The sequence below is a fragment of the Lampetra fluviatilis genome, chromosome 17 (assembly GCF_964198595.1).
Source record: "Lampetra fluviatilis chromosome 17, kcLamFluv1.1, whole genome shotgun sequence".
In the NCBI taxonomy this organism is placed as follows: Eukaryota; Metazoa; Chordata; class Hyperoartia; order Petromyzontiformes; family Petromyzontidae; genus Lampetra; species Lampetra fluviatilis.
In genome coordinates this window covers 8,751,795-8,779,241 of record NC_136291.1, presented here as the reverse complement: position 1 = coordinate 8,779,241, position 27,447 = coordinate 8,751,795, and the positions used below count along the sequence as shown (strand labels likewise).

The 27,447-nt window shown below is 45.9% G+C and overlaps 1 protein-coding gene across 2 annotated transcripts; it reads right to left on the bottom strand.

Annotated features, from left to right (window-relative positions):
- Positions 1-1,273: 1,273 nt before the first annotated feature.
- Positions 1,274-26,393, bottom strand: LOC144936906 (V-set and transmembrane domain-containing protein 2-like protein). 2 transcript variants are annotated; one of them, XM_078864119.1, is made up of 5 exons: positions 25,626-26,393; positions 21,227-21,423; positions 15,722-15,754; positions 7,183-7,492; positions 1,274-2,545 (listed from the first exon to the last, which is right to left on the bottom strand). In XM_078864119.1, exons 1-5 carry the CDS (start codon positions 25,696-25,698, stop codon positions 2,454-2,456), a joined length of 705 nt encoding a protein of 234 aa, XP_078720245.1. In that variant the 5' UTR covers positions 25,699-26,393; the 3' UTR covers positions 1,274-2,453. The 2 variants fall into 2 exon arrangements, with proteins under 2 accessions (XP_078720245.1, XP_078720246.1); XM_078864120.1 differs by having other exon boundaries at positions 21,227-21,419.
- Between the last annotated feature and the right edge of the window lie 1,054 nt (positions 26,394-27,447).

The window sequence follows — 27,447 nt, the reverse complement described above, 5'->3', positions numbered from 1 at the left end:
TGTACAAGACATGTCAGAATGTGAACGCAACGTTTGTTAAAGAGACAGTTGCTTGATTGCTTTATTCGCCGAATAGTTTATTGAGCACAACGCACATGAAAGGGAGCGTTAAGTTAAGCGCGCAGGTTGAGCGAGCAGGTTGAGCGAGCGGTGTCTGGAACATTGATTAGTCGACAATTACCGGTGTCACTTCGCGCGCCAGGTTGCAACGTGTGGCCGCGAGTGGAACGAGCATTGTGGTTCCCCCACCAGGGCTCTGTGAATCAGAGCTTGGGTTGCTCTCAAGCACGGCCCTCGGAGCCGCGTTGTGGCCTCTTAAATTGCTTTAAACAGCCCTGAAGCACGGCCACCCCCTAATCACGACTCTGCCGCCGTACACAGAGAGTCATCGAGTCCCACGCGTTCATCACGTCTCGCGAGGTGCCGCACGTTTCACACACGCCGCGGGAAATCGGTAACTTTCAAGGAGGCAACATTAGCGATCTCCCTACTCCCCCCCCACTCTTTCCCGCACCTCCGATTAGCATGGTTGGCTACGTACGGTGCGAAAGAAGTTCAACATATTGGCGCAGTGGTGGTGGTGGGAGTGAGTTGTGTTTCCACTCCCTTACCTCCGCACACGAGGGATATACTCTTTGGTTCTTTCGGTAAAGTCACGTAGAAAGAAAATAAATTAAGTAATATAATACGACGTTTCGATTGCAATACAAGCAACCGTCATCAGGTAAGAATGAATGAGAAAACAAAAGAATGAATGAGATGTTGGCTATCAACAACAAGGCAACTCCTATGACTAATTGGGCATGGGACGCAAGCGTAGGATTGATCACCCTGTCGCTGGCCGCCTTTGGGGAGGGTGTATAGTATGAAAGGCCGAAACACCCTAGGAACTAAAGGTACACTACTGACGATGCGCTCCCCAAATTTCACCAGGCTCACTGTTCATGAACTCTTGGAAGTTCTTGCACAAAGGATAGTAACATCTTATCCTGTGTTCTTGGAATCTTAATTTATTTTCTTTATACGTGACTTTACCGAAAGAACCAAAGAGGAAATTCCTGCAGTCACGAAAGCTTCAAATCACGAGGGTAAAAATGTCATGACTAACCCCTGAATGTCGGCAAGGCCGTGTTGATGTCGTGACCACAGTGCGCTGTCCACACCGCGGAATTTAAAACTCAGAGAACGTCAAACGTCGTTCTGGAGAACGCACGTGTTGGGTCGGACGGAGAGAAAAAAAACGCGCAGAAAAAAAACACACACCTCGCGTAGGTTTGCTTACAGACAACAAATAGTTTATTTGATATACGTCGCATGAGTCAGTGTCCGAGATATGGTGGATGTCACATTGTAAAGAAGGGTTCACATTTGGTGAAATCAAGTTCATCAAGATACGGCCGTATTCAAACTTTACACTTTTAACCAACTTAAATTGTGCTGCGATTTTGAGTTCTTCTCAGCGAAGATTCACCTGCGATGCATTCATCTTTGCTTGTCAGCTGTTCGACAGACCGGCTGTTCATCCCTTTTTACACGCACGCTCTTCCGCCGTGATTCATTGCACGAACCGGTCGGAGCGTTTGTAATTGAACCTTTGGCTGCGATCCAATGGGCATGTACCCGCATGCGCAAATTTGCTCACTGTTACGATCAGACGCGCGGCCAAGTGCATTCAAAATTGGGACGTTTGTTTTGGACCGCAAGGGGGATAGAGACTGCATTAAGTTTGGCAGATTGGGCGGAACACACTGAGGGTGGATCGGTGTGTGGGCCACCATGGTAACGTGTACAAATATACACATGTGCGTACGCATACGTGTGCGTTGTGTGTTTATGACGTAGAAATTCGTGTTTACGCAGTAAATATGTACATGTGTGTCTGTGTGTGCGCGTGTTTAAATATAATTTTGAAAAAAACATTGCGAAATAAACTATGGATTTTGGCTGAATGTACCTTAATTCATACGGGAGGGGAGAGAATAAACTACAATCTTTTTTTTGTTTATATTTCAGCGCCAAAATCTCACTTTGTGGTGAACATTTCTTGTAATAAATGTCCGTGTCATTCCAGAATAAGTTAAACTCTCTCTCTCTATATATATACACAGTATTTTATTTTATATATGTTTACGACCACCTTAACATTGGTGGTCATAGATTTGCGCCCTTGGCTCATTAATTTAAATTGACAGTTTAATTACAATATATAAAATTAAGCGTGACTGATGGTTTCTGTCCATGGCAGTCGATTCCACGTCATGGGAAGCTGATTAAGAGCTGTGTTGTGAGTGCATTCGCCCCATGCTGAAACAAGAATATATATTTCGTCTCTTACTACTATGGTGGAACGCATTTGCTCAACTGCTTCTTTCTCCATCACGTGAATAGAAAAATGATTTCACAAAAAAAGAACCTGTTTACTTTTTAAGTCTCACACCGTGAACAGCGTTGTGCTACTTTGCATGTATTACAAAATATTGGGCGGTTAAGATGAGGGCAGCTTTCACAAGCAGGATGTGTTGCCTTGGACATGTCCTCGGTCCACCTGCCAAGCGAGAAGAAAATAAATTAAAACAACGCGCGCACTGTCAGCTCAGGGTTGGAGCGGTGGCGCAGCGGTTAGCGCACGCCGTTGCCATGAACCCGTGTGACTTGAATTCAATTCCGGGGCTACAGCCTGCCATCGGTAGCAAGTGACATCTGAACGAATCCTGCTCACTTAATCACACCCTCCCAAATCACATTGACCAGCGTGGTGAAGTATGGTCAAACAACCCCAGTGAGCGGCGTGGCGAGGGGAGGCCAACATTCAAAAGGGCTGTGCAGGCCTTGTTTGAACTCGACCTGTTGTGCCGTGTTGCTGGACATCGTAGTCTGTGTATATAATTAGTACGGCCACGCTTCGGCCTTCATTTTTAGTCCGCGATGTGTTGACTTCGCTCGCATAATCTTTATTGTTTTGCTCGGGGTCTTTTGTATTGATGCATTTGTAGTGACATCGCGGACGTCACTGGGTAATGCCGGCTCTAGCGAGGCACGGCGTGCGATGTACTGACATCATGGACACCCCGTACATGTGGATGTAGTACCAGCCCTAGAGGGGCTCGGTGAGCTCTGATAGAGAGCGCTGAGTGGCACCACGCTCGACGTGCAGTGCCGACCCCTATAGGAGAGGGGTGTGAGAGTGCTGGCCATGAATGGGGCTCATGTAGGCCATGACACTCAATTTGACCCTGGAAGGCACGTGACGGGTAAAGTCTGCACAGGGGCCCCAAGTTGGGGGCTAGGGGTGGTCACGTGTCGGGCGAGATCCTGCTAGAGGGTTCGAGAAGGTGGTCGTGGCCAAGGACGGGGCCAGCCACGATCAGTGAGGATATATGGTGAAGGGGCAGTTACCCCTTTGTGTTGGTATACATAAATGTGTTGCCTCTAAAGAGTATGTCTGCGACTCATTTGAATTCACTACACATTTAATAACGGCAATGTCAACAATGATCGTGTCAGGTGGCGTCGCTTCAGCTCAATGCGTTTCAATTTGCTTACTGAAGGCTTCGTCCTGCCTGGTTCTTTTACCGATGGTTTCAGCTTTTCTTTTTCGATGGAATCATAACGCTTAAGAGGTTTTTTTTTCTCCCATCCCCCCCAATAAAGTTTCAGGTCAAATCATTTGAAAGTCCAAATTTACAAAGGCAACTTGATTAATGCATTGCATTAAAAAAACCCTCTTTAATAATGAATTGGTCAAACATCTAATTATCATGCTGCACTGCACTGATAATAGAGTCTTGAGACTCACGGAGTAGTATTGTTGTCATAGTGTACAGCCCTTTGTCAATTACTGCTGGGTGAAGGCTTCCTCACCTCGTGTCAGGCTATTTGACCATACTTCACCACTATAGTCGGCACAGGTTGGTGAAGGAGAAGACTAGGACTAGTCAGGATATCACTCACCGCTGATATAATCCATGGGCAGGCATCAAACTCGAGTTTATGAATTCATAGTGTGGTGCGCTAGCAACTTGCGCCACCGCTCCATATACATTCGCATGTATTAAACGATCGTGTTAAAAAAGCAAACACTTCACGTGTCAAATCAAACTGGAAGACAGTATAACGACGATCATCCAACTGTCATTTCATGTTTATTTGAATGCTAATGAGCAATTTCATTTGCAATTCTGAAAGAGTAAGATAATGATGCCCAAACTTTTTTCTTTGTCTTTTAAACTCTACAAATGCCATTTAATTGCAGCAAAATAATGGCACCAACGAGATTCCTTGCAATTTAAAACAGTGGGACGATTTGCGTGTATTAGTACCACTCCTTCTTACATGACCTTTTAGTGTTGTCGAAATTAACCCCCCCCCCACCCACAGACGGGAATACAAACCCACTCTGAAGCATAACATTAACTGACCTCAAACGATATCGCTAACTCACCCCTTACAATAGGGGTGGAACAATGTCCCGAATTCTTAAGCACGCGATACATGCGTTAAATTGTGTGTGCGTGTTGTTTAGACCGGTACACATTGTATGTAATGGGGCTCACGTCATGTTTGCAGCCACCAGAGGCCCACTACCAGTCGATACAATAACAACAACAACAACATATAATCTATTCTGGAATTTCATTGCAACACTGAATCATGGCGAGTCATTTAACCCCACGTAACACGAAACAACCCTAAGCCCCCTTTTTGCAGTCGGAGAGTTTCCACCGCAGTCTCCGGGCCTCCGCTCAGTTTGGGATTCAAGGCACCACGCCGCGGCAGTGAAAGGAGGGGGACAGGGTGGCGTTGGGGGTAGAAGTGCACCTCTCTCCGGCATACTGATGACGCGAGCGCAGTCGCGTGGAATGAGCGCTCTGTAATTGAGCTATAACCTCTTGAGCAAGAGGGGAAGGGGGGGTGGGCACGGCGCGCTCACGGAACGAGATACCTCAAGTAGTGCCGCAGGAGGGCGGCGCGGGCTTGAGAAGCACCGCCCGCTCAGATAACGCGGCCGTGCTCTGGCATCTAATTGCGAGCAGTCACCCGTCTTAATAAAGGCCGTAGGGAGCGGAGGCGGTGTGGGGGGGGCACCGGTGGAAAGGTGTTGCAGCTGTGATTCTCAATCCTGGTCTTTTGATGCTCACCTTCCACTATTCTGGCATCCCGGGTCTTTCCCAAAGGGGCCGACATGAGACACGCTCGACTCAATATTCTACAGCACCAACTTTGTACGTATGTCATACAAATTCAATTGTGATGTAGGAATAGAGAAACGTCATCATCATCCGTGATATATCCACTGCTAGATGAAGGCCTCCTCTCGTGATTCCCTGCGATGTAATACTCCACCTCCAAGGTTTAAGAATGGGATGTTATCATTGTGCAAAGCCACATTACTTAATATATATTCTCATGAGAGTCACAGTTGTCTCGATGTATTGCATTAAGGTGGCACACAAGGATGGCCCTCATCTCCCATTGGTAGCCCTCGGCCAGTGCTAACATTCCACATTCCCATGGTTGGGGCCAGTGCCTCAATGTGATAACCACAGTGGACTTCCCACAAAGTAGTTTTAATTTTTATCAACCCATTAAAAATAAATAGGTTTCATGAAAATCAATAATGGGTTTTACCCTTTCTGGCAATAAAAATGTTTCAAAATCAATGCATATATTTTCAGAGCTTGTTTGTTTGCATGTTCACCACAAGTACGTGTGGTTAATGCACACTTGATTCCTTGAAATAGGTATCTATTTGATATTTGGACATCTTCACACCTGTTTTATTGCCAGAAAGGGTAAAACCCATTCTTATTCGTCATATTTTGATACTGGCAAAAAGGTCTCATGAATAGGTAGCGTCAACCAACCAGGATTTGTCACTAACGGACTTTTAATTGGTGGATTTATGTCGTTGACCACAGTGTCAGCTGGCTGGAGTGTTCCTTGTATCGCAACCTACCCCACCACCACCCCTCCTCCTGGAGCCCCCTTCCCTCTTCAACGTGTACAGAACGCATCGGGTGGGATGATTCCGAGGGCGTTGCAAATGGGACCGCGTGACTCAGAAAGTTGCATTGGCAGCCAATTGAACCTTATGGCGGTACCCCGGGGTTCCATAGTACAATGTCCGTGATGCAGACATTTTTAGTCTGTTGATGATCGGCGATGCGGTAATCGACTCATCTCGACGAGCTGTACACGATGCACCACTACGGTGCGTACGAGCATTCAGGGTTTCAGCGCAATCGTCTTCGCTGCGTTTCGGCATCGCGTAGTGGCACTGATTTCGGATTGATTGGTACCCCAGTCGCGGAGTTAAGTACACCCCTGCAAAAAAGTGTCCCAGAAATAAAATATTTAATTGCCTCGGCCATTTTGTATTATTTGGTACCCCGGGGTACCGCCATAAGGATCAATTACTGCACGATGCAAATTTCAATATCGGCCTCATTGCACACGAAGCTCTCCACTCAATGGCTCCCTCCCGTTCGCCTTCCAGTGTGAAATTTGCGGTGAGCGGTTCGTCAGAACACTTTGGCGAATCCGCGTACCGAATTAAGAATTACTGACAGGATTTTGCTCCCTGATCATATAATTTCGTCTTATTTGCAGATTACCATGACGTCGCTCAACATGAGTTGTTCTGTGCATTAGTATACCCAATGTTTTTTGCTGTCTTTTAACCGTTCTGCTGATTAAAGTTCCTGCTACTACCTTGGGAATTGTTTTCAAGACTTGTTTTTGGGGCAGTAACGTGGCCCAGCAGAAGCACGTTTTCGAGCTTACTGCAGAGGTTAGCAGTTCAAGCCCACGGCCACCCTGGTCAATATTGTGCATCCATTAACCCTGCAAATACACGACGTCTGCATCGCAGTTGACGTAAAAAAAAACATCCCACGATGTTATTTGAGAGACAAAAAACATGCGGCCAAATTACGGTCCTAAATGTTTTTCCAACTTAAAAAATTACCGAGATGGGAAACACGTAGCAATTGCTGCCCCCTATTGTGAAACCTTCGCAGGGCCCTCCTGAACAAAAATAATCTTAAAACTCAATGAGCCTTTCATAGAGAGACAATACACTCACAATATTAATGGGAAAAAATAACAACAATTTTGTAATGCGCAACATCAAGCAATAGTTGATGATGATGATGGAGATGAGCGCTCGGGTTCCTAACTCACCTGACGTGCGGCCGACGTTGGCGTTGGGTGTGGAGGCTCCGCCTTGGGCTCCCGCGGGACGCGCCGGGCTCCGCTTGGCCGTGACGTTGTGGAAGAGGGGCATGGCCTCGGCCGCCTGGACGTCCCGGGGCCCGCCCGGGCGCCGGCGGCCCCCCGCCATCTCCACCGTGAGGGCCGCCCTCGCCTTGTGCTCCTGCGCGGGCCACGCGTGGCGGTCGGTGACGCGGCACTCGTACGTGCCCTCGTCCTGCTTGCGCACGTTGGTCAGGTGCAGCCGGCTGGAGATGCTGCTGCCGAGAACCCGGACCACCTGCCGCGCCGCGTCGGGTGACATTTCGTCAGGCGTGCTCGTTCATCATGTGCGCGTCAATAATTTGCCCTCTGACGGTCGTGGGCCACGTGGGACGATGGCTGAGAGTGGCCCACGCCGTGCTGAATACGGCACGGCATTGCTAACGCAGAAAGGAGCCGAAGGCAGTCGGTGACGGTAAAGGTGCAGTCCCCGCAATTGCTGGCTCACGCCGCTGCTGGCGAAAGGGCCTCCACTAGAGCGAGCTCCAGAGCCCCCTCGTCAAGGGTATTTTGGCGTTCTCTTCCACGTCTTGGGAGAGTTGGGAGTAACCCCCACTCTAACCCATCGCACGTGACTTGCCGATCGACTGTGGTGTACCAATTTAAACTGGTGGGTGGACAGATGCAGGGGGCGTTAATAACAATTTTCATTTAAAGTCTCAAGGCTTGCCGACTGTTTCGACTGCCAAGCCGGATGATGGAACGGGCTGCCTCTGGATTGCAAGTCCAGTGTGATTACAGCGGGCAGCTCCCCGGTTGATAAATAATACGATTATAATCACGTGCATTTATTAATCCAAGAAAGCTTCACTGGGTTGTTTGTCAAAAGGTTCCTGCAAGATTGGGTTGTTTGGCCATTTTCCTAATGAATGTTTTGCAACATGGAAGGAAGCTGACGTGCTTCGAGAGGTATAAGTAAAGCCATGTATGTCTGTACGTATGTATGTCTGTGTTTTGAACTTTTTTCGCACCGTACGTAGCCAACTGTGCTAATCGGAGGTGCGGAGGAAAGACAACAACAGTTTAAAAATATAGCTTTCAATCTAGATTACTTGAAAGTACCTAACTCCAGTGGCTTCTTAATAATCGGAAGGAAGAGCGTTCCAGACCGCCGCAGAAGCGCATCTGAAAGCTATCTCTCAAAAATCCATACCGATACGCAGAAACTCTTTTGCAGTACTGGCCTCTAGTGGCCACTCCGCAGCCGAGCGGGTTAAAGGTCTTGGACGCTCAATAAAATACCGTGCCATCCACAAAACCGTGATTACGGCACTTGTGACCAAACCACGATCAAAAGCACAGCGGATGCATTGGATCTCATTGGAATTCAGAAAATAATCATAGCTGCACCAGCTAGGTATAGCTGAACCATCTTTCTGAGATGGCATGAGATCAAAAGCTAAGCAGAGTTTGTCCAGGCTCGTAGTATATTCGAATGCGATATCTCCAGGGCGTTTCGGGTGTTGTCGTCGTAGGACAGCGAGGTGGCTAGGAGATTGCACCATGGCAAAGGGTTCAATCCACACATTGACTCAATGGGTTGAATGTATGGGGTGGAAGGATGTTTACTACATTGCCTGGTATACACGAGGTCGTGGGTTCGAACCCGACCCTGACGCCTGCTGTATATTTGGGATTTGCATGTTCCCCCCATGGTTGCGTAGGTTTTTCTCAGGGTTGTTTGGTTTTTCCACATGGTAAACCACTTCGTTGAGCTATTGTTTGTGGCCAGGTCGCTTCTGAAAAGAGCTATGTAGCTCAGTGGGCCTTATTTGGTAAAATAAAAAATAAAGTGTTTAATCGTATCTGTGTATTGAATCTGCCTGTGCAAAGTTTTAAGCGTTATCACCTGGTATTCCAGTTTTTTTCCACATGCTGAACACAATAATAGAATTAGCCCATCATTTCAGTACAGGGCACTCCTGAAATTGAGTCTTGAGTATCTTGATACTCAGTGAACCTGTCCTGGATAAGATAAAGGCATGATTTGGAATTTGTAGAAAAATTGGTTTCATAAAGTTCCAGGCAAAATATAAATGGTATCTTTGTCACCAATTCACAATGCTTTGCTCTGCCACATGGGCTTACTACAATCCTTGACATTCAGTGAAGAGTATGCACTTTTAATAATGCCTCGCTATTACAAGACAAGAGTGGAATTCAAACCAATGTGCTGCCAAAACCCCGCGAGATGAAAAGCTAAGTGGCCACCCCAAATTGTGTAAAATTAAGACACCAATGCAATCCGTAGCTCTTTAGCAGATAAGCGCATTCTGCATGGTGTATGAGCCACTGTGAAGTGGTTTTTGTCAAGTGCTGTTCCTTGGCTGATCTCCGCTACAATAATATAATTGATTCTCCCTCTCTAACTGAGGTCATTGCCACAGTTGGTGGAGAAAGAGAGAACATCATGTAAAAAAAACAGACCACATAAGCACCAATTTGGTACAACAATGGAATGGGGGTCTTGCAGCAAACAGAGATGCAAACGAATATCAACCTAGAAACGTAGGGCGTACAGATGTTACTGACGTTTCCCAAATGGCCTTCAAGCGATCTGCATTACAGACCCGATGCTGACAACTACAAAATCTAATTGCACAAATAGGAAAAGAGTGGATTTGTGGAATTGAAGATTCCCATAACAGTACAATAGCCTTTTTTTTCCTGTGTGCAATTGGATTTAATTGGAGCGGACACTTGCCCTCATTTGAATGCGGAATGCGGTGTAATAGTGCCGGCAAGAGAGTGATTGGAATTCCGTCTTTGGAAAAAAAATAGTCAAACATTATCCTGTATTGGTTGCCACTTGCCCCGGTAACATAATGAGCCTAACCTTGAATTCAAAAATCTCACGAGTAACCATAGTAATGGGTTTGCTATGAAGGTGTATAGTCGAGATGAAACGGAATGTGTTTAAAAACAGCCTTCAGCATTCCACAGAGCCCCATTCACAATCATAGGAATGAAGGGTGCACTTACTGAGCTGCCCATTTGCAAAATGCCTATTCACATTCGCATGCCGTATTGGAACAATATTAAACCCCACAAAATGACTTTTCAAGCAATGATTAAGCTCATTACACATCAGTCAGACAATCTATTTATTACCTCCTGGAATGTATTTTTAAAAAAAGGTTCAAATTCTGAGAATTCATTGCACCCCAGTGAATTCATCATCTGGCATCACCGGCGACTAAAACCTCATTTATCAAGACTATTTAAGATTCTCTCTTTATATTTCTCAATATTTTCTGAAGAAAAAGAAGGCCAGTCTGTAAAAAAGAAGGCCATCAAGATATTCCTTTGCTCTCAGTTACATGAGAAATACATGTTGTTATTTATTAATTAAACTTTCATTTTTTTCTTTAAACATATCTGAGATTGAATCGATAGAAAGCTGTAAAAGAGAAAGATAAAAACAGGAGGTTATCCTTCTTATTGCCGTGCGTGCACCACCACCACGCTCTCAAATCAATTCCAACTTTTCGTGTCCAGCGAGCAGCAAGCAATTCCAGCAAACACGGAATTCAGAAAGCGTACTGCTGGTGTTCAAAGTGAATTGAGATTCGTGATTGTGAACAAAAGAAGCCAAGTTTTTCTTTGTCATGTATATTCAACAAAAGTAGTCTCGTCTTCATGAACCTACCTAGCGAATTCTCATACGTAATATGTTCCGCATGTTTCCGGCACGCATCCTACGTAACATCTGTTACAAAGAGCTTCATAGCTCATTGGATTTTTCCAGGAAAAATAAAGATTCTGATTCCGATAATTGTTGTAATTTTAATGTTATTTTGAAATTGGATTACAGGACACGATGGGAATGTCTATATGTTAGAAGGTAATTGAAAGCTTGTCAGGATAAAATCATAGGCAATTTAACTTCTATATTTGCGTGGGTGGGAGGGGCAGGGGTTCGTTTCGTTCCTCACATTAGGAATCGCCTGTGCATATAATGAATTTATTTGTGTTTTATGTTAATTCGAAACTACTGAAAATAAGTTAATTAAGTGTCCAGTTTGGGGGGGGGGGCATAGCTTCCCCCGTGATACCCCCCCGCCGCACCTCCGCCCATGATCAAAATGACAAATTATAGAGATAAATGGTGGCAGGATGGACTACTTATGGAAAACTTAATTTAAACATGAAAAGCAAGATACCAATGTGCTTGAAGAATGGTTTTTGTTTGTTTGTTAAATCGTTGAGGACTAAGCGCTGCCGCCAATTCAGAAACGTGGACACGAACGAAGAGAAAATGGAGCTAAACCTAGAAAAGTGCGCAAAGAAGCATGCAGAGACGCCCGCTTGGAATTACACTGAGAGAGGAAACGAGGGGATGCGTGGGTCATGGAACAAATACAGATCAGAGGCATCACAATGACGTGATTGCGATTGGGCAGCACGAATGGCGAGGTGGGACGATGGCAGATTTTGACCAAACTGGTGAAGCCATATTTTTTTTTATTTCACCAAACTAGGCGCTAAATATAAACGCGCGATTTTATACAAAAACGACTAAACACTTTTTGACGCGTAAAAACAGATATATACAGAAACTATATTTCGCGTGCTAAATTGAGAAAGTATCAGGGAAAAAATGCAGTGGACTCATTTTGGCCACAGATTGATGCGCCAAAGTGTCTTTAATTTTATTTTTTACAAAAACAATAACCCCGTATAATAAACATGTGAATTTAAATCACATCTTAAGACTAGAAGCATCTTTCGATGCTGTACATAAACAGCTATTTACATCAAATAACGTGGAGAAAACATCAAATAACAGAGACTATTGCCGAAGAGACTACATGTAACAGGACCCTTTAGTACACGTGAGTGACCAAAGTTATGTAACCCATCAAGTGGTTGTGGCTTCAGAGTTTTGCCCCCCCCCCAAACCACAGCTGAAACCGCTATGTGGATTTTCGCACGAAATATTGACAAAAACGATCCTTAAACTGGGGGTTTTATGGGGAATTTGCATTCGCTCATGAGTCTAGGACTTCGAATATTCTCGCAACAATTGTGCTCGTTCCTCTTGAGCTGTCGGAAACACGCTCTAGTGGCGCACACCTGTTCAGCTGCCTCATTAGAGCGGTGTTTGCACACCACACTCTGTGATGAGCCGATACTTTGAACTGCAATAATGTGTTTAATATGTAGGCCAGGCTACCAACCTGAGCCATACGAGGTACAGTTGAAACTGGATATGCACGATCCTTGGGAGGCACGCTGCTATGAAGGGGCATTGCATGAAATTTTGCCTATGATATATTTCTATTAGGGCAATGTTACAGACAGCTTCTAGATTTGCAGTTTTCGTGACTGCAAGGATCCATACTCTTTGGTTTATTCGGTAAAGTCACGTAGGTGAAAATAAAATTAAAATGAAAACAACTAAATTAAATCACGACGTTTCGGAAGCAGTAGTATTTTTGCTGTGGTTGTCCTACCTGATGACGGAAACTTGTGTTGCTTCCGAAACGTCGTGATTTAATTTAGTTGTTTTCATTTTATTTTCACTTACGTGACTTTACCGAAAAAACAAAGATTACAGACAGCTGTTGAGTTTGTGTTATTTGTGCATGCGTAGTAAAGCCGGCCGTACTTATATCTGAAGTAGTGTACTTGCATCAGAATTTTCTCTTCGCCTTTCTCACCATGCGTGGCTTATATCAGAACCGTGCTGACGTAAAATGTATTTATATCCAGATTCCACTTAACCATATCGCAGGTTAATTGAAATAATATTGTTTCCTCTTCTTCTCTGTCACGATTGGAAAGGAAGATCTCAATGTGTTGGTCTACTTGCTTTCTGGTTAATATTGAAGTCTTTCAGAGAGTCTTAAATATTCCTAAATACACTGGAGGGAGTCGATTGAGTCGGATGATGGATTCACCGATCATATTTGGCTCTACCCTTCCGAGTGATTACATTGTTAATCTCTCACCCCTCTGTTCTGGCACAACGAGACCGACTGCACGGGAAGCTTAGTGGGATAAGTAATACATGAGGATGATCGTGATGATGGGTGCAATGAGTTGGCAGCGTTTGAAGATTTATGAACGCACACCAAGAGTAGGGCTGCCACCCTCCCTGGTTTCCCAGAATCGCCCTCGTTGTCAGTTCGATGTCGCGGGAAATGGAAATGTTTCCCTAGTGTTATTAAAAGTCCCAGTTATTGCCACTTGCATAATAATACACCACTCAAGGCATTGCATTTACACGTAGTTATGTCATCTTCCGGTCCTGAGAGAGATTCTTCTTCCTATTGGTATCTCCTCTTTCTGTACGTCAAAGTTGGCAACCCTAAGCATCCGTTTCTATTGCGTGGATTTTCCTGCTGAAGCGCCGTGACTTTCGCAAGTGTGTGGCGTTCGGGGGGAGTGTACCAAATTGGCCTGTCAGACTGCCCAGCCTTGTTCCTGCACTGCCTGGCAAAGAGATTTTACCCAATTGTCCATCTGGCAGTTCACCAGCATTGGTGCAAGAAAGCCCGACTCCGATTGTCAAAACCGGCCCAGAGTTTGCTTGTGTGGAGCCAATGCTGTTCTAATAAATAAAATAAAAATCCCTCCCAGAAGGCATTGTGTCTGATAGCACGTGGAGAACAAATACTTTTATATTTGCTTTTTGCATGGAGGGACAGACATGGGAAGGGTGTATGTACGTTGGGCTTCTTTCGCACCGTACGTAGCCAACCGTGCGAATCGGTCTGCTTATTCACTTGGTTCAATGTCGGGTGGAGATCAATCCGGGCTGCATTGGAGGCAGACAAGGCCATCTCGCTGCACTGGCAACATAGAGCGGCAGGGTTTCCTGTACCCTGCAAGTCAGCTACCTTGACACATCGAGGTGTCGCAGATCAAAGTTTGCTTCTTAACAATATTGGGAGTGAAGGCAGTGTGGTTGGCGGGGGGGGGGATTAATTAAATTGCTGCACTTAATAAGAGGGCGTGGGACCCGGGGTATTTCACCTGCATTGAGCTGCATAATTAAATTATCCACTCACACAGGGACTCAGTGGAACAGGTGGTTAAGTGGATACTGATTACAATGGGAGAGGGCAGGAGGTAGTGGGCATGGTATGATGTGTTGAGTTATGAAAATCCATTCTTCCACTCATGATAATGTTTCGCATTGTGCCCGTAAGAATAATTGTTTACATAGGGTTCTTTTGGTGGTGGGGGGGATTAACAAGAGGTAATAGTAATGTACTCCATATGTGCGGTGTCTGTAGCTGGTTGAGGATTATAATGTGATTCACAAGAAAGAGGGAATCTGTAACATGTGATACAAGATGTGTAACTACAACATTATATCACGCAATTGTCAATTGTATTACTTTAAATACCGGCCTTTGTCATCATCATCATCAACAACAATCATGAGCAATCCACTGCTGAATGGAGGCCACCCAAAGAGGAAACCATAACACACGATTCAGATTCATAATCTAGTGGAGGAATCCGAGGCAGATCCCTAAAGCAGACCATTCGTATGCCACACTTGATGAAATGACAAAACGGATGTTAACACATTATCCTTTTAGATTTGTTTCGTGACTGCAAGGATTCATACTCTTTGTTTTTTTCGGTAAAGTCACGTAGGTAAAAATTTAAATAAATTAAATAAAATGGAATGAAAACATTGTCCCCACCTGAAGAAGGACGCTTGTGTTATTCCCGAAACGTCGTGATTTAATTGAATTTTACCTACGTGACTTTACCGAAAAAACCAAAGAGTATGAATCCTTTTGCCTAGCACTCGCGAAAATGACTTGCTTTTAAACCATCATTACGATATAGATGTGCTAGAAGCTACAAATCAAGTAGGAAAAAACAAGAGTTTTAATTTCTGGAGGAGATGTTTGACTGAATGTTAATCGATGTAAATTTGGCCAAAATATTGGCATAATTTATTTTTCTTGATTAAATGTTTTCATATAAAGTATATATTGACGGAAAACGACTTGGGCACAAATGGGTAACAACAATATAATGAAATGAGAAAAATGTACGATGTGCAAGTTGCCACAAATATGTAAAAATGTTGCGGAATACATGAAAAGACTATGAATAAATTAAATCACCTTGCCGTGTACCCGAATGTCATATATTCGGCTATCTTAATATTGATATCAGCAAATTGATACAACACGAAAGAAGGAAAATCCCTTCACTTTCCTAATTTATTCCTTAACATCATGAAATGGAAATTGCTGATATCATGAATTCCTGATTAAGTGCCAATTCAACTTGTCAGGGAGACGTCCCAGCTGCCTTTTTTTTATTGCGTTAGGATAAAAGGTAGCAGCAGCAGCAGCAGCTAACACTCACGACAGCTCATTAGTGGAACTCAAAGACATCAGAATGCGCGGCGCCAGACACATCCACTAGATTACCGCTGAGCCGTCTGTTTTCAAGAGACTGAAGCAAGTGGCAGATGCATGTGGATACTTACACTTATTTTTGTAGGCTCTTGACTGAAGCCATCCTGTCAATGTGAACAGAGATTCGTGTCATTTTTCGAACGAACAGATAATGCAACAAGTAATGAATGTAAGGGTAATGCTTTACACCGTTGTCGCCGTACCATGCAATCGCACTCAAGATGTATTGAAATTACATTTCTAGTCGATGTATATCGTTGCATTAATGTTTAACCTGTGCGGTGGTTTTCATGTTTTTTAGCGACGGACAATGCAGTGCTTCGGGTTGCGCGTTCTAAAACGGCCGATTAAAAAAAAAGAGAAACCCCACACGAAACAAAAGTAATCTCAAGACTATGCAAATTGGTTTCGTATGAAAACACAAGGCAATCCCAAGAGAGATAGGTATATGGATGTGCCCATATATTAAACACCAGTTCACCTTGAGGGGTGAAAGGTGTTGAGTGTGGGTTTTTGAATAGGACATTTTATTCTCTGGGCTTAAAGGAATACATTTGCTTTCATGCAACCAGCTAAAGAGGTACATTTATACAATCCACCTGGGCTCCATGACATTGCCTCAATTGGCCCATTTGTTAAAAATTTGCCTTCGGCTCACACTGGACATTCAATTAAAACAAGTTCCTTTTAACATACATTTCAAACAGCAACAATTAAAAACCCACGAGGCGAATTAATAACAACCACCTCATACATTCTTGCTTAATAACAAATGCTAACTCGTAGCACGTCTTTGAAAGAACTGAAAGAGATGTGTACAAGATGTAATGCTATTTTTGTACAATATAATAAGCCATTTAAAGTATTAGCATGCACTATCGAATTCTAACAACTGGTATTACAGAAGCGTCTGAGTAATTGGTGGTTGAGCACTAGCAAGGATTATGATTAAACTGGGTTTGTAATTACGCTAATTATGGATGTAGCATGTGTGTGTGTGTGTGCAATGGAAAGTTGCAGCTTCAGCAAATGACTGTATTGCTGAATTAAAACAAACCTTACATCTTCTTCTTGGTTCTTTCGGTAAAGTCACGTAGAAGGGAAGTAATACGATAATAAAAATAAAACCTAATAAAACGATTCTCACGACGTTTCGGCCATAACGCAAGCAGCCGTCCTCAGGTGAAGAATGAAACACCACTACGTGACTTTACCGAAAGAACCAAGAAGAAGATGTAAGGTTTGTTTCAGTTAAACCTTACATCTTGTAAGTATGAATTTTCCTGCGCATATGCAACAGTGGAGATCGTATATGTATTGTGTATATATGGATTCCATCTCAAAGGATGACTTGCTTCTGTTTCTATGTCAATTAGCTCTGTTGTACTCATGTGCATGCATTGCGTGTATGATGTATGAAGGAGGTATGCATTGTTAGACAGCATTTTCATACATTTCTATCCATGTTAGCAAGTCAAATCAAACTATACTGTAACTTTAGTATATGTGTGCATGGTATGGGTTGCCAGTATTACTCGCTAACTACACTTGCCCCAGTAATCTGTATGGTTGGGGTGGTACGAATCAAAATTTAATTACGATTTCATAATCAATTCTTTTTTACGTTATGGTGAATTTATCGGCCTCAAGTGGCTGAAAGAGGACACGTCATAAAATACATGGATTGAAACCCCTTGATTATTACACTTCGATAAACATCGTTATTAAGTAATCGATTCATCGTTACCGCCATATCTTCTATGGGTTATGGTTAGTCCTGTCTTACCAACTCTGCCCACGATCCTTCGCCACTTTACACGTGGCCTCTTGCTGCTCCTAGCCTAGCACAAGCGCCGTTGTGCCGTCCCCACACTTAGTGGTGAATGTGGACTGCTGTTTGTGTGCACACGTGTGTCCATTGAACTATTTGGAGAATGGTGGCACCGCAGTTAGCGCACTGCACTACGAGCCATAGATCCATTGCACGGCCTCGGTTAACATCAGTGGTGATTATATAAACCGGTCCTGGGGCTGGCCTAGGTCTACTCAGCCTTAAATGAGAAGCACCTGATGCGATGTCTAAGCATCGGTATTGGCACCTGGCACATCTGCCCACACCAGGTGCTCGCTAAAAACCAAGCACTTGCCCATTACAGTCCCACGCGACTGCACCTTTGTTTGCACAGCCACTTAAGCAGCCAACGAGATAGCTGCGGGCGAGAGCTGTGGGCTAGACACAGTGGGAAGAGGCACGGCCATCACGCCTGCAGCAGACGAGACCCAGCTGAGACGCGTGCCTGTGTGTGAGAGGTCTACCTGAGCTGACGATGTGCGTTAAGTGACACGGGAGCTCGCACAGAGGCGCCTTATTCTCTGCAATAACCACCCCCTGCTCCCAGCCGCCCGTCTCGCTCGTCGGGGAAAAAGATTTTTTGTTGTTGTTGTTGGTGGTTTCAAGCAGAGGCAACTCAAAAAATAATAAGCAATATTCCGGCGTCGCAATAAAACAACACAATATTAAAAACCTCTGCGACAGCCATGGCCCAGAGGCGTGTTATCTTGAGGTCATAACCTGCGCAAGCGAGAACTCGGAGGCCATCAGTGACTGAGACAATGACCACGGTAACAAAAACAAAAAAAATAAACAGTACCAGCACGTACGAAATGAATACATTTCAAACCGAGCAGCTTGTGTGTGTTTGTCTGCATTGTCCTTGTGTCTGTGAACAAAAACAAAACGCGTTTAACAAGCCAGGATGGGGACATCGCACTTATGCCCAATATTGGGTGGTCCTGCTAACCACGTCTGGTAACCCCTGATGCAGTTGTTTAACAAGATCGACATTGATGATGCGACCCAGAAGATATAAAATGATCCAGAGTTCACTTGCATAAACAAACTCTGCTTGATAATATTGGTTCTGGGAATCCATGAGGTTGATGCACCGAAACATGTTTGTTTTTGACGTTATTTTCTTGCTCATGGCAATATGTTATAGGAACTGAATTCCAATGTCGCGGTCTGCTAGCCGTGAGAAGGCTTCATAACAAAGTTTGTGATATTTTGCCGCTCCTCCATTTAAGGACTGCAGTCGTGTACAGTTAGTTTACGACATGGTCCATAGTTTCAGTTGTACGGCCCCAATAGGTTTTTACATATCACGCGCTGATGCTGGCTGGTGTGTGTCCTCTCTGCCCATGGTGGTGGTTATACCAAACTATACTTCACCTTGTGTGTCATCTCGTATTGTAAAGATATGCAGCAGCTGCGTTAGAATCGATTGTATTTACACCAAAATGTATACTGCTATCCCAATGATAAAGAGTAATTATCATCAGGGCTTATAACCGGTAACCATTTTCACAATCTATTACCGTCTTCTTGGTTCTTTCGGTAAAGTCACGTATAATTAAAATAAAAAAATAAAAAAAATAAAACATAATAAAATAATTCTCACGACGTTTCGGCCACAACGCAAGCAGCCGTCCTCAGGTGGAGAGCAGGTCTGTCGAGTATTCTACGTGACTTTACCGAAAGAACCAAGACGATGAATCCCTGCAGTCACGAAAGCTTTAAATCGAAATCTATTACCGGTTAATGGATGGCACGCGCTGAGCCACGTGCAGCAACGCGTCAGAGTGGCCCTAAGCACCATTCCCCCTTTGGTTGAACTGCCTCTCGGAGACATGAATTCGAACCAGGGACCATCGGATCGCAGGTCAATTGTTGTTGTTGCAAAAAGCCATTACACCACGGCACCTCCTGTTGGTTGTATCAGCTAAATTCACGGGTGCAAGTTTGGGACACCTTTATTAAGTCGTACATTTATTTTAAGTAGTTTACAAATAAGATTACGAGTATTTTTTTAAATTAATTATAAGCGCCCGCGATCCATATCGGTAAGGGACAAAGCGACCCCTCCTCTCTACCCAAACACAGAAGTCACACTCCGTCTCTGGCTAAATGATGATGTTTATGGCTCGACATTTATATATGCGCGCCAAACCGGTAACCGCTTTTTTTTCACCCGTTTTTCATTCGGTAACAGCCGTGCACATTTAGTTTTTATCGCTATACGAGCCTCCCTCTTAGTATTCACCGAGCGTGCTGTATTAAACATTGCCATCTGCATCAGCAGCTCATCGTAAGTGAATACAATTTTCGTCGACTTAATACTCATTTCAAACTCATTATTTGTATTTCCAAGTTATGCAAAATACTTTAACACGGCAATCCATCTTAATTTTATTTGTTTCTGTGCTAACTTTGATCCAAAGCCAAACCCAGCCATCGTGGGCAATTCGTACGGTGCAAGCACGAAGCACAACGGGATTAAGCACCGAGTAAGGATGTCACAGGCACGGACATGCGCTGACGCGGTCGTCGATATAAACCTACGGGCAAGATATATCGACATCATTGTCCGATCATTTATGCAATAATCTACAGAAGTGGTGCAGATGTCTTGTGACCCCCCCCCCCCCCCATAATTAATTTACCCCTAATTTTTTGTTCTTTTGCATATTCATTTCTGTTTAAAAAAAACTTTACTTAATACGAAAAAATATTCCGTTTTAGAGAATTGAATGGGGATCACAAGACATCTGGAGCACCCTGTACACATATCAGCGCGTCTGCGTGGCTTGCGCGCGCGTGCAAACGCGGCTCTTTGAAGACCACACACCGATAGGGTCGTTATTGATGGTTCACCTTGAACGCAGTCTGCAGTGTGCACAGGTCACGAGTTAACGCGTAAGGGGGGGGGGGACTTGCTACTCTCACATCTCCCTCGGAATTTTTGATTCGCCCAAATTAAATTCGCTTTGTATTTGATTTGAAGGCCGGGTGATGTTCATTACGACTGAGCTACCTTAGAATGGCACCGGAGGTGTGGGGGGGGGGTGACGACAACTTCATAAGAGAGACACCCCCCCACCCCCACTTACTCACCACACCAATCACAACCATCAACCCTCCACGTGGAAACACTTTTTGCTCAATTGCCGCTGGCAGCGTTTCAGATACTCAACAGGCTGTTTGTGAAGCCGTCCACTGGCTTGCCGACATCGATGTGCACACACAAACGGGGATTCAGCTTTCACTCGACATTTGTAAGAACGCTGCTAGCTAGCTGGGTTTGATTGCATATTATATTATTGGCGTAAGGCACTGCCACTAGAGTGCAATGATGCACCTTTATCCATAATACTCCTATTTTACCCGACATGCCTATAATACTGTGCACGAGACGTCGCCTTAATACTACTGGTACGTGTATAAAAACCTGTTGACAGAATCAGAGTCTTTATTAAAATCAGAATGTTTATAAATGCTGGAGGAATCCATTGAGCTATAAAGCCATTTTTCACAAATGTCCAGTAGATCCCCTCCCCCTCCTCCCGATGTCAACAGGGTGGATGTGGCATGCCGAACGAATTCCTGGAACAGCACCAGGGACTGTTGCGTCTGAAATGAACCCATTGCATGTCAAACGGTGCCCGATCCAACTTCCCACCGCCATTCGCGAGAAGGAGATGAAGACAAACTTCCGTCTGTGCATGCGTCGTCCGCTCACCTGGAGCTCGTGAACGTCCTCCTCCTCCTCCTCCTGCTGCTGCTGCGTGGACTCCGACACCGGCACGGAGCCCAGGAACCACCACTGGATCTCGAGGGGGGCGAACGCAGGCGCGCCTCCTCCTCGGTAAGAGCAAGTCAGGTCCACGTCTTGGCCCTCCCTGGCGCGCATGTCTCCCGGGATCTGCACGAACCTGCCTGGTGCGCAAGCGTCCCGTCAGCTGTTCTCAGCCACCGTGTGTCTTGTTTGTGGCTGTGTGTGTGTGTGAGAGTGACCCAGTGAGGAGCGGTGCACTGCACTATGAATCTGGCGGGCCCGAGTTCGATTCACGCTCACGGCCAACACCGGTGACGATGATCTGAACCGATCCTGAGACTCTCCTAGGTCGACTTGGCCTGAAATGCGGTGAATAAACATCACCACTAGGTAAATATAAGCGGTCCGGCGTGGAGCTGGCCACCCACCCGCTCGCTAAGAGCACTTGCCCCAACAGTCTGTCAAGGCTATAGGGGTGATCTTTGTGATTGAGTGACAGTGCCATCTTTTGCACAGCACAAGGTGCTGCTTCTCTCTGTAGTCAACGAGGAAGTTCAACAAGTTCGAATAAAAAACCCGATATTAAACCCATACAACTTAAATACACTGCTAGGATGTGGGTTTTTATGTCAGTTGTCCGTGATCAATCAGGGTTCTCAAGTGTCATGAATTTATACCCCAGTCATCAAAAACACCGATTTTTTTGCGTTGTTTTAACCTAGCTCTGAAAATCTATATATAAAAAAAAAATCTGATTGACTGCCATGCGACACGCATCTGCGATCCGACACGCAGTAGGGCGTGCGATTTAGCAGCGAGTTCAGAATTAGTTCTGTGAGATCCCCTTCCGTGGGCCGTTCCCGATAACCGCGTAATGCACGACAGAAATGTGCCAAAGTTAGCAATGGACACTTCGTCTTTCATGTGAAAAATAACAACAGGGAGAAGGTCCATCAGTCTACGAGTCTTCTCGAGCAGGGTGCTTTGCAACCGGAGTGTGCCGCGCTATTTTCTGAATTTCAGGCGCAAGTTACGATTGACGGAACTCTCCGTGCCGTTCAGTTGCCGATCCAGCCCCCCCCACCTCCCTGAGCGTGGCCTTTTAAGGAAATGCCGCTCTGTTGGTTGGTGCTTTATTAACGAGGCGTTCTGATGTATGCATGCTGGTCAACATAGCACATTCATAAAATCACTGCCTAGAGAGATGACTATGTAACGACATTTCGAGACTATGAGAGCGATTTGGTGTCCGAAATTAAACTGGTGACCTAGGGTAGCATCCTCATGAGTTCTTCTTACATCAGTGTTCGTCACTCATTTTTACAGGGGGGTGGGGGCACTTTCGCCGATAAGACATCATCAGTGTTAGGGCCGCAACACCATTTGAAAACATTGAGGTATGTCAACACGGCGTGGGGTGTATTCACATTTGTGTATTGCCTGGGGCCGCACTAAAGACCTTGCAATGAAGACCACCGTCTTAAACGCTGGAGGGGGGGGGGGTGTAAGAAGCAACCACGGCGGGAGAGAGCTACACCTTGAAATTGCTACAGGACTCTGTCTTGTTCCGCGCCCCCTGGCGGTGCCAGCTAACACTGCCGCCGTTGATTTTACGCGATATACATCAAGCAAGTTAATATGCATCCGAACAGAACACAATATCAAGGAATACTGTGCCATAAATTACTCTTTCTTTCTACGACTTCTTCTCGTGATTTTACTCGTTTTACTCATTGTGCTATATATGAAAAACAGCTGTAGGTTGCAGATACTTTAAGTGGAAACCAACCCCACCACGATATTGCAAATCTCCCTCGATATTGCACATCTGTCCACGTGTATTCTGGCGAAGAGTGATGAAAAATTTCATATACAGTAACACTGATCATGCAATAAATTCGTCCAGGAAAACCTGACTAAGTCACTTGACTCGTGTTAAAGAGGACCTTGCAATCGGAATGTTTGGCCAATGAATTTAAACGAGTGTGTTTGAAACGTGGGAGGAAAACCCAGTGTCCAAATAAAACCAAGCACGTCGCGTATTAGTCGATAATTAGGACAAAGATCCCCCGTATAGCCTCAACAGACTGTTGGGGCAAGTGCTGTTATCGAGCACCTATGAAGAGGGAATGGGTGGCCAACACCACGCCGCCTTTGTCTCCCCAGCGGCGATATTTACACACCGCACCAGAAACTCATTTGAGGCTGAGTAGACCTAGGGGAGGCCCCGCATCGGTTCTGATAATCGTCACCGGTGTTGGCCGTGAGCGGAAATCGAACTTGGGTCGCCGGGTTCGTAGAGCATGCCACCGCTCATGCGCACACGCGCACACACAAAGACTCCGCGCAGATGAATGCAATCATCAACTTGCTGTACTGCCACCTTCCGGCCACCTCGCAGCGGCTACCCCCTAAGTGGCGGTCACAACAGGGGCAAGTGCTGTTAGCGAGCACCTATGAAGGCCAGCACGGCACACGAGGGGGTGGTGGGCCACCACCGCCACATGCATTGCGTCTTCACGACTCCCCGGGGCCACTCCGCTCCCCCGTCCCAATCAACAGATGTGTCCATCGCATCCTCGTCTCCCCCCGCCCCCCTCCTTATTTACACGTGAATGAGAACAGCGCTGGAATTATAGACCGCGGGATCTGTTCTTGCGTCCACGACGAGAGACAGAGAGAGAGAGAACTCGTGTGCGTTTTTGCAGTCCTCCGTTGAACAGAGCAGACAGCAGTGGGTTTACGAGACCAGGGTTTGTCAACCTGCGGCTCCGGTACCGCATGTGGCTCTTTAACGACTGATTTGTGACATGTATCCCCATTGCATTGCGGCCCTTTGAAATATTGCGGTATTTTTGTTTGTTTGTTACAGAAATTAAAACAAACAAAAAAAATGTCTCTTCTCGTTATTTTTGTTGCAAGACCCCTGCACTAGACGGTCCGCTGGGCTGGCTTGCGTGGCCACGATCATCACGCGACCGCACGACATTGCCTTTGACATGGACCGTGCGCTCGTGGGCACGACGAGGAATTCGGAAGAAACTTGACTTAAAGCTTTCGTGACTGCAGGAATTCATATTCTTGGGTCTTTCGGCGAAGTCACGTAGATAGGTTCAAAGAAAAAAAACTACGACGTTTCGATCGCAACAAAAGCAATCGTCATTAGGATAAAAAATAGCGGAAAGCTCCTGATGACGATTGTTTGATAAAATAAAATAGCGGAAAGCTCCTGATGACGATTGCTTGTGTTGCGATCGAAACGTCGTAGTTTTTTGTTATTTTTTGGGTTTATTTTTTTGTAACCTATCTACGCGACTTTACCAAAAGACCCACGAATACGAATCCGGAAGAGTTCGAGTTTGAAAGCGTGCGTTAATGGGCTCGTCGTGGAAGCACGGGGCTCTGGCGATGAAACACGCGGCTCCCCGCTGGGCTTGGCTCGCGCGGAATCGCGTGCCCCGCGCTTGCGCACACAGCAACGTTAGAGAACGAACTTTAAACACGCGGATCAAACCGCGGCGCGTTGACGACGACTGATTGCTCGAGACACGTTCAACAGCTGCTGTTGTTGCTTTGAGTACAACGTGAGCGCAGGTACCCCCCCCCCCCCGCAATCTTGTGCGCCTTTTCATGCAGAAGCTGTTCTCCTCTCGTTATGGGTAAACAAACAGCTTCAGAGGCTGCACAGGCTGCAAGTGACGGACCACTACGACGCGCGCTTGGGAATTTTGCGCCAAATGCACAAGAACAGCACGCATTATCCCTCCATGAACGTTAAGAGAGGCGCGTTCGTATGACTTCGATTGTATGTCCACAGACGCTCCGTGTATGTGGATGTCATGCAAGTGATATTTCAATTAAATCAGTTTTAAAATAGATGTTTTACGGATGGCAATTTTTTTTAAAAAGAGACTCCCACCGCTGTATCTCTCCCATAGGGATGCATTCCAAAATATTGATAGCCATTGCGCATCTATTGGTTTAAGAATCCGAGGAAATTCACCCCCTTCATCTATATAGACCTTACGACAAAAACACATCGTAACATAAACGTCGTTTGCCGGATCTCAGTCAAGATTGTCACAACTGGTGCGCACACAAAGCAAGTCCCCGCACCTCCGATTAGCACGGTTGGCCGCGTACGGTGCGAAAGAAGTTCAACATACATGCACACAAGTCGCGACGGGCGACGTGTGAGAAGAGAGACTGACGAAATCCTCGCGCGTGGAGTTGCGGCGGCGGGGGGGTGTTGGGGTAAAGTTGCGGCGGCGTTTACGGACATTGCGCACTGATTGCGCAACATCGTCACCGACGAATCGCGCATGCAACAGAGCGGACGAGCACCACCAGCCAGGGAACTTACCCTTTGCCACGGCCAGGATCGCTGCTGCTGCTACCACCACAGTGACGCTCGCAGAGCATCCCGTCCCGAGCATATTTGTGCAGAGAGGGGGTGGGGGGGGGGGTCTCTCTCTCCTCCGTCGAGTCGCGTCTGACTCTCCTCGAACTCGACCACGTTCAAGCGAGAAGAGTGCGCATGGCCACCACGATCTAGACGAGGTCCTGGCTCGTCCGCCCGCAGCGCCGAGCCACGCAGTCTCGTGCCACCACCACCACCATCATCACCATCTCGGAGTGCGTCATTGCAAGCAGCTTGCGCCGGTGAGGAATACGAGCACGTGGCGGCGAAGATGTTCGATCTGATCTCTGGTTTCTTGCAGAGGGTCGGAACACCGCTTGACCGTGTGTCTGTCTGTGTGTGTTGAGTCGAGTTCTATATTTAAATGTGAACTCAACAGCACAGCGGCGCAACGATAACCAGAATGCGTCTGCTTGTGACGATCGAGCAGTTGATTAGGACTGGAGGAAGCTCACTAGATTAAGGACTAGAGCAGCAGCGCTAACATAATACTGGGGATGCATTACGCGCCGAGAATTCTTATTTTGGGTTTATTATTATTCTATTTATAGGATCAGCACAAGGGCTGTGTTATTTCTTGCTCGGCAGGATAAAAAAGAGCCCTCCCAGCACGGCCTTTAACGCATGACTGGAGGCACGTACACACAGCCACCAGTGAATACGGTGGTGGTGGTGGTGGCAGCGGCAACTCGGAATCGTCCGCGTCTCTCTCTCTCTCTCTCCCTTCCCTCTCCTCGCTCTCTTCTTACACCGCTCTCTCTCTCTCTCGCTCTCTCTCTCTCGCTCTTCGTTCGCTCTTGCTGGCTGGAGCTCCCCCTCCCCTCCTCAACAACCCCCTCCTCCCCTCCCCCCCCTAAGGCGAGCCGCCCCGCTCATACATAATCAAGGAGTTTGCACTGGTGGATGCAGCTTGGTGAGCACAAAAAGTCGTGGGCGACGCGAGAAGATAAGCCCTGCAGAGAGCGGTATCATCCGTCACGCAGCCACCGCTAATCAAGAAGAGCTCGGGGCGGAATGAATCTACTGAGCCATCGAGCCGGCTCAGATCCCGCTGCTGTTGCTGCCCCCCCCCTTCTCCTCCCCCCCTCTCTATTTCACTCCGCTTTATCATCTTTGCACCTCCCTCTGCTTTACCTTGCCGCCCAGTTGCCCTGGCCTCCTCACATTGCCTAGTGTATTTGCAAGAAACCCATTACATCTATCAAGCAGGGGGCTTTCGTGGTCAGCTGTAGATTCATGAGGATCTTTGGCTTTGGAATAGTTTAAATGGAGCTCTACGATGCGCGATCTTTACCTTCATCCCGTTCGTCGGGCCTTTATTTATTCATATAACAGCAAGGAGTTGAATGTTTTTGTTGTTGAAATTTAAGATGAAATTAAATTAATTACATTTTATTAACAAGTCGACGGTGCTTCCGCCAGCCATCTCACAACACCTGGTTCTGTCACACCGCAGACAGCTGTGAGTGGTGGCGTTTAAACCTGCCGCACTGTGTTGTGCAAAGAGCTATAACGGTGGTATACCCGTTGCACCGTAGGGGCCAATGCAGCAACATTTATTGTTGTACTGCACTTCTATGCTGTACAGTGCTACCAAATCACTGGCATCGCGCGCTTTCGGATGCACTTCTGCGGCCGTCTGAAACGCTCTTCCTTCCGATATTAGGAAGCCGCTGAAGTTATGCACTTTTAAATCATCTAGATTGGCAACTCATTTCTTGACAACTTATTTTTCTGTTGAGCTTGTTTGTCATTCCCCTGCACC

What these genes read in the sequence shown, in the direction of transcription:
- LOC144936906 (XM_078864119.1), bottom strand. Translation starts at nt 25,698, where the DNA reads ATGCTCGGGACGGGATGCTCTGCGAGCGTCACTGTGGTGGTAGCAGCA. An exon ending in GATCCTGGCCGTGGCAAAGG is followed by an intron (nt 21,424 to 25,625) that starts GTAAGTTCCCTG and finishes CTTGCGCACCAG; the next exon opens with GCAGGTTCGTGCAGATCCCG. An exon ending in AAGAGCCTACAAAAATAAGT is followed by an intron (nt 7,493 to 15,721) that starts GTAAGTATCCAC and finishes GCGGCGCGGCAG; the next exon opens with GTGGTCCGGGTTCTCGGCAG.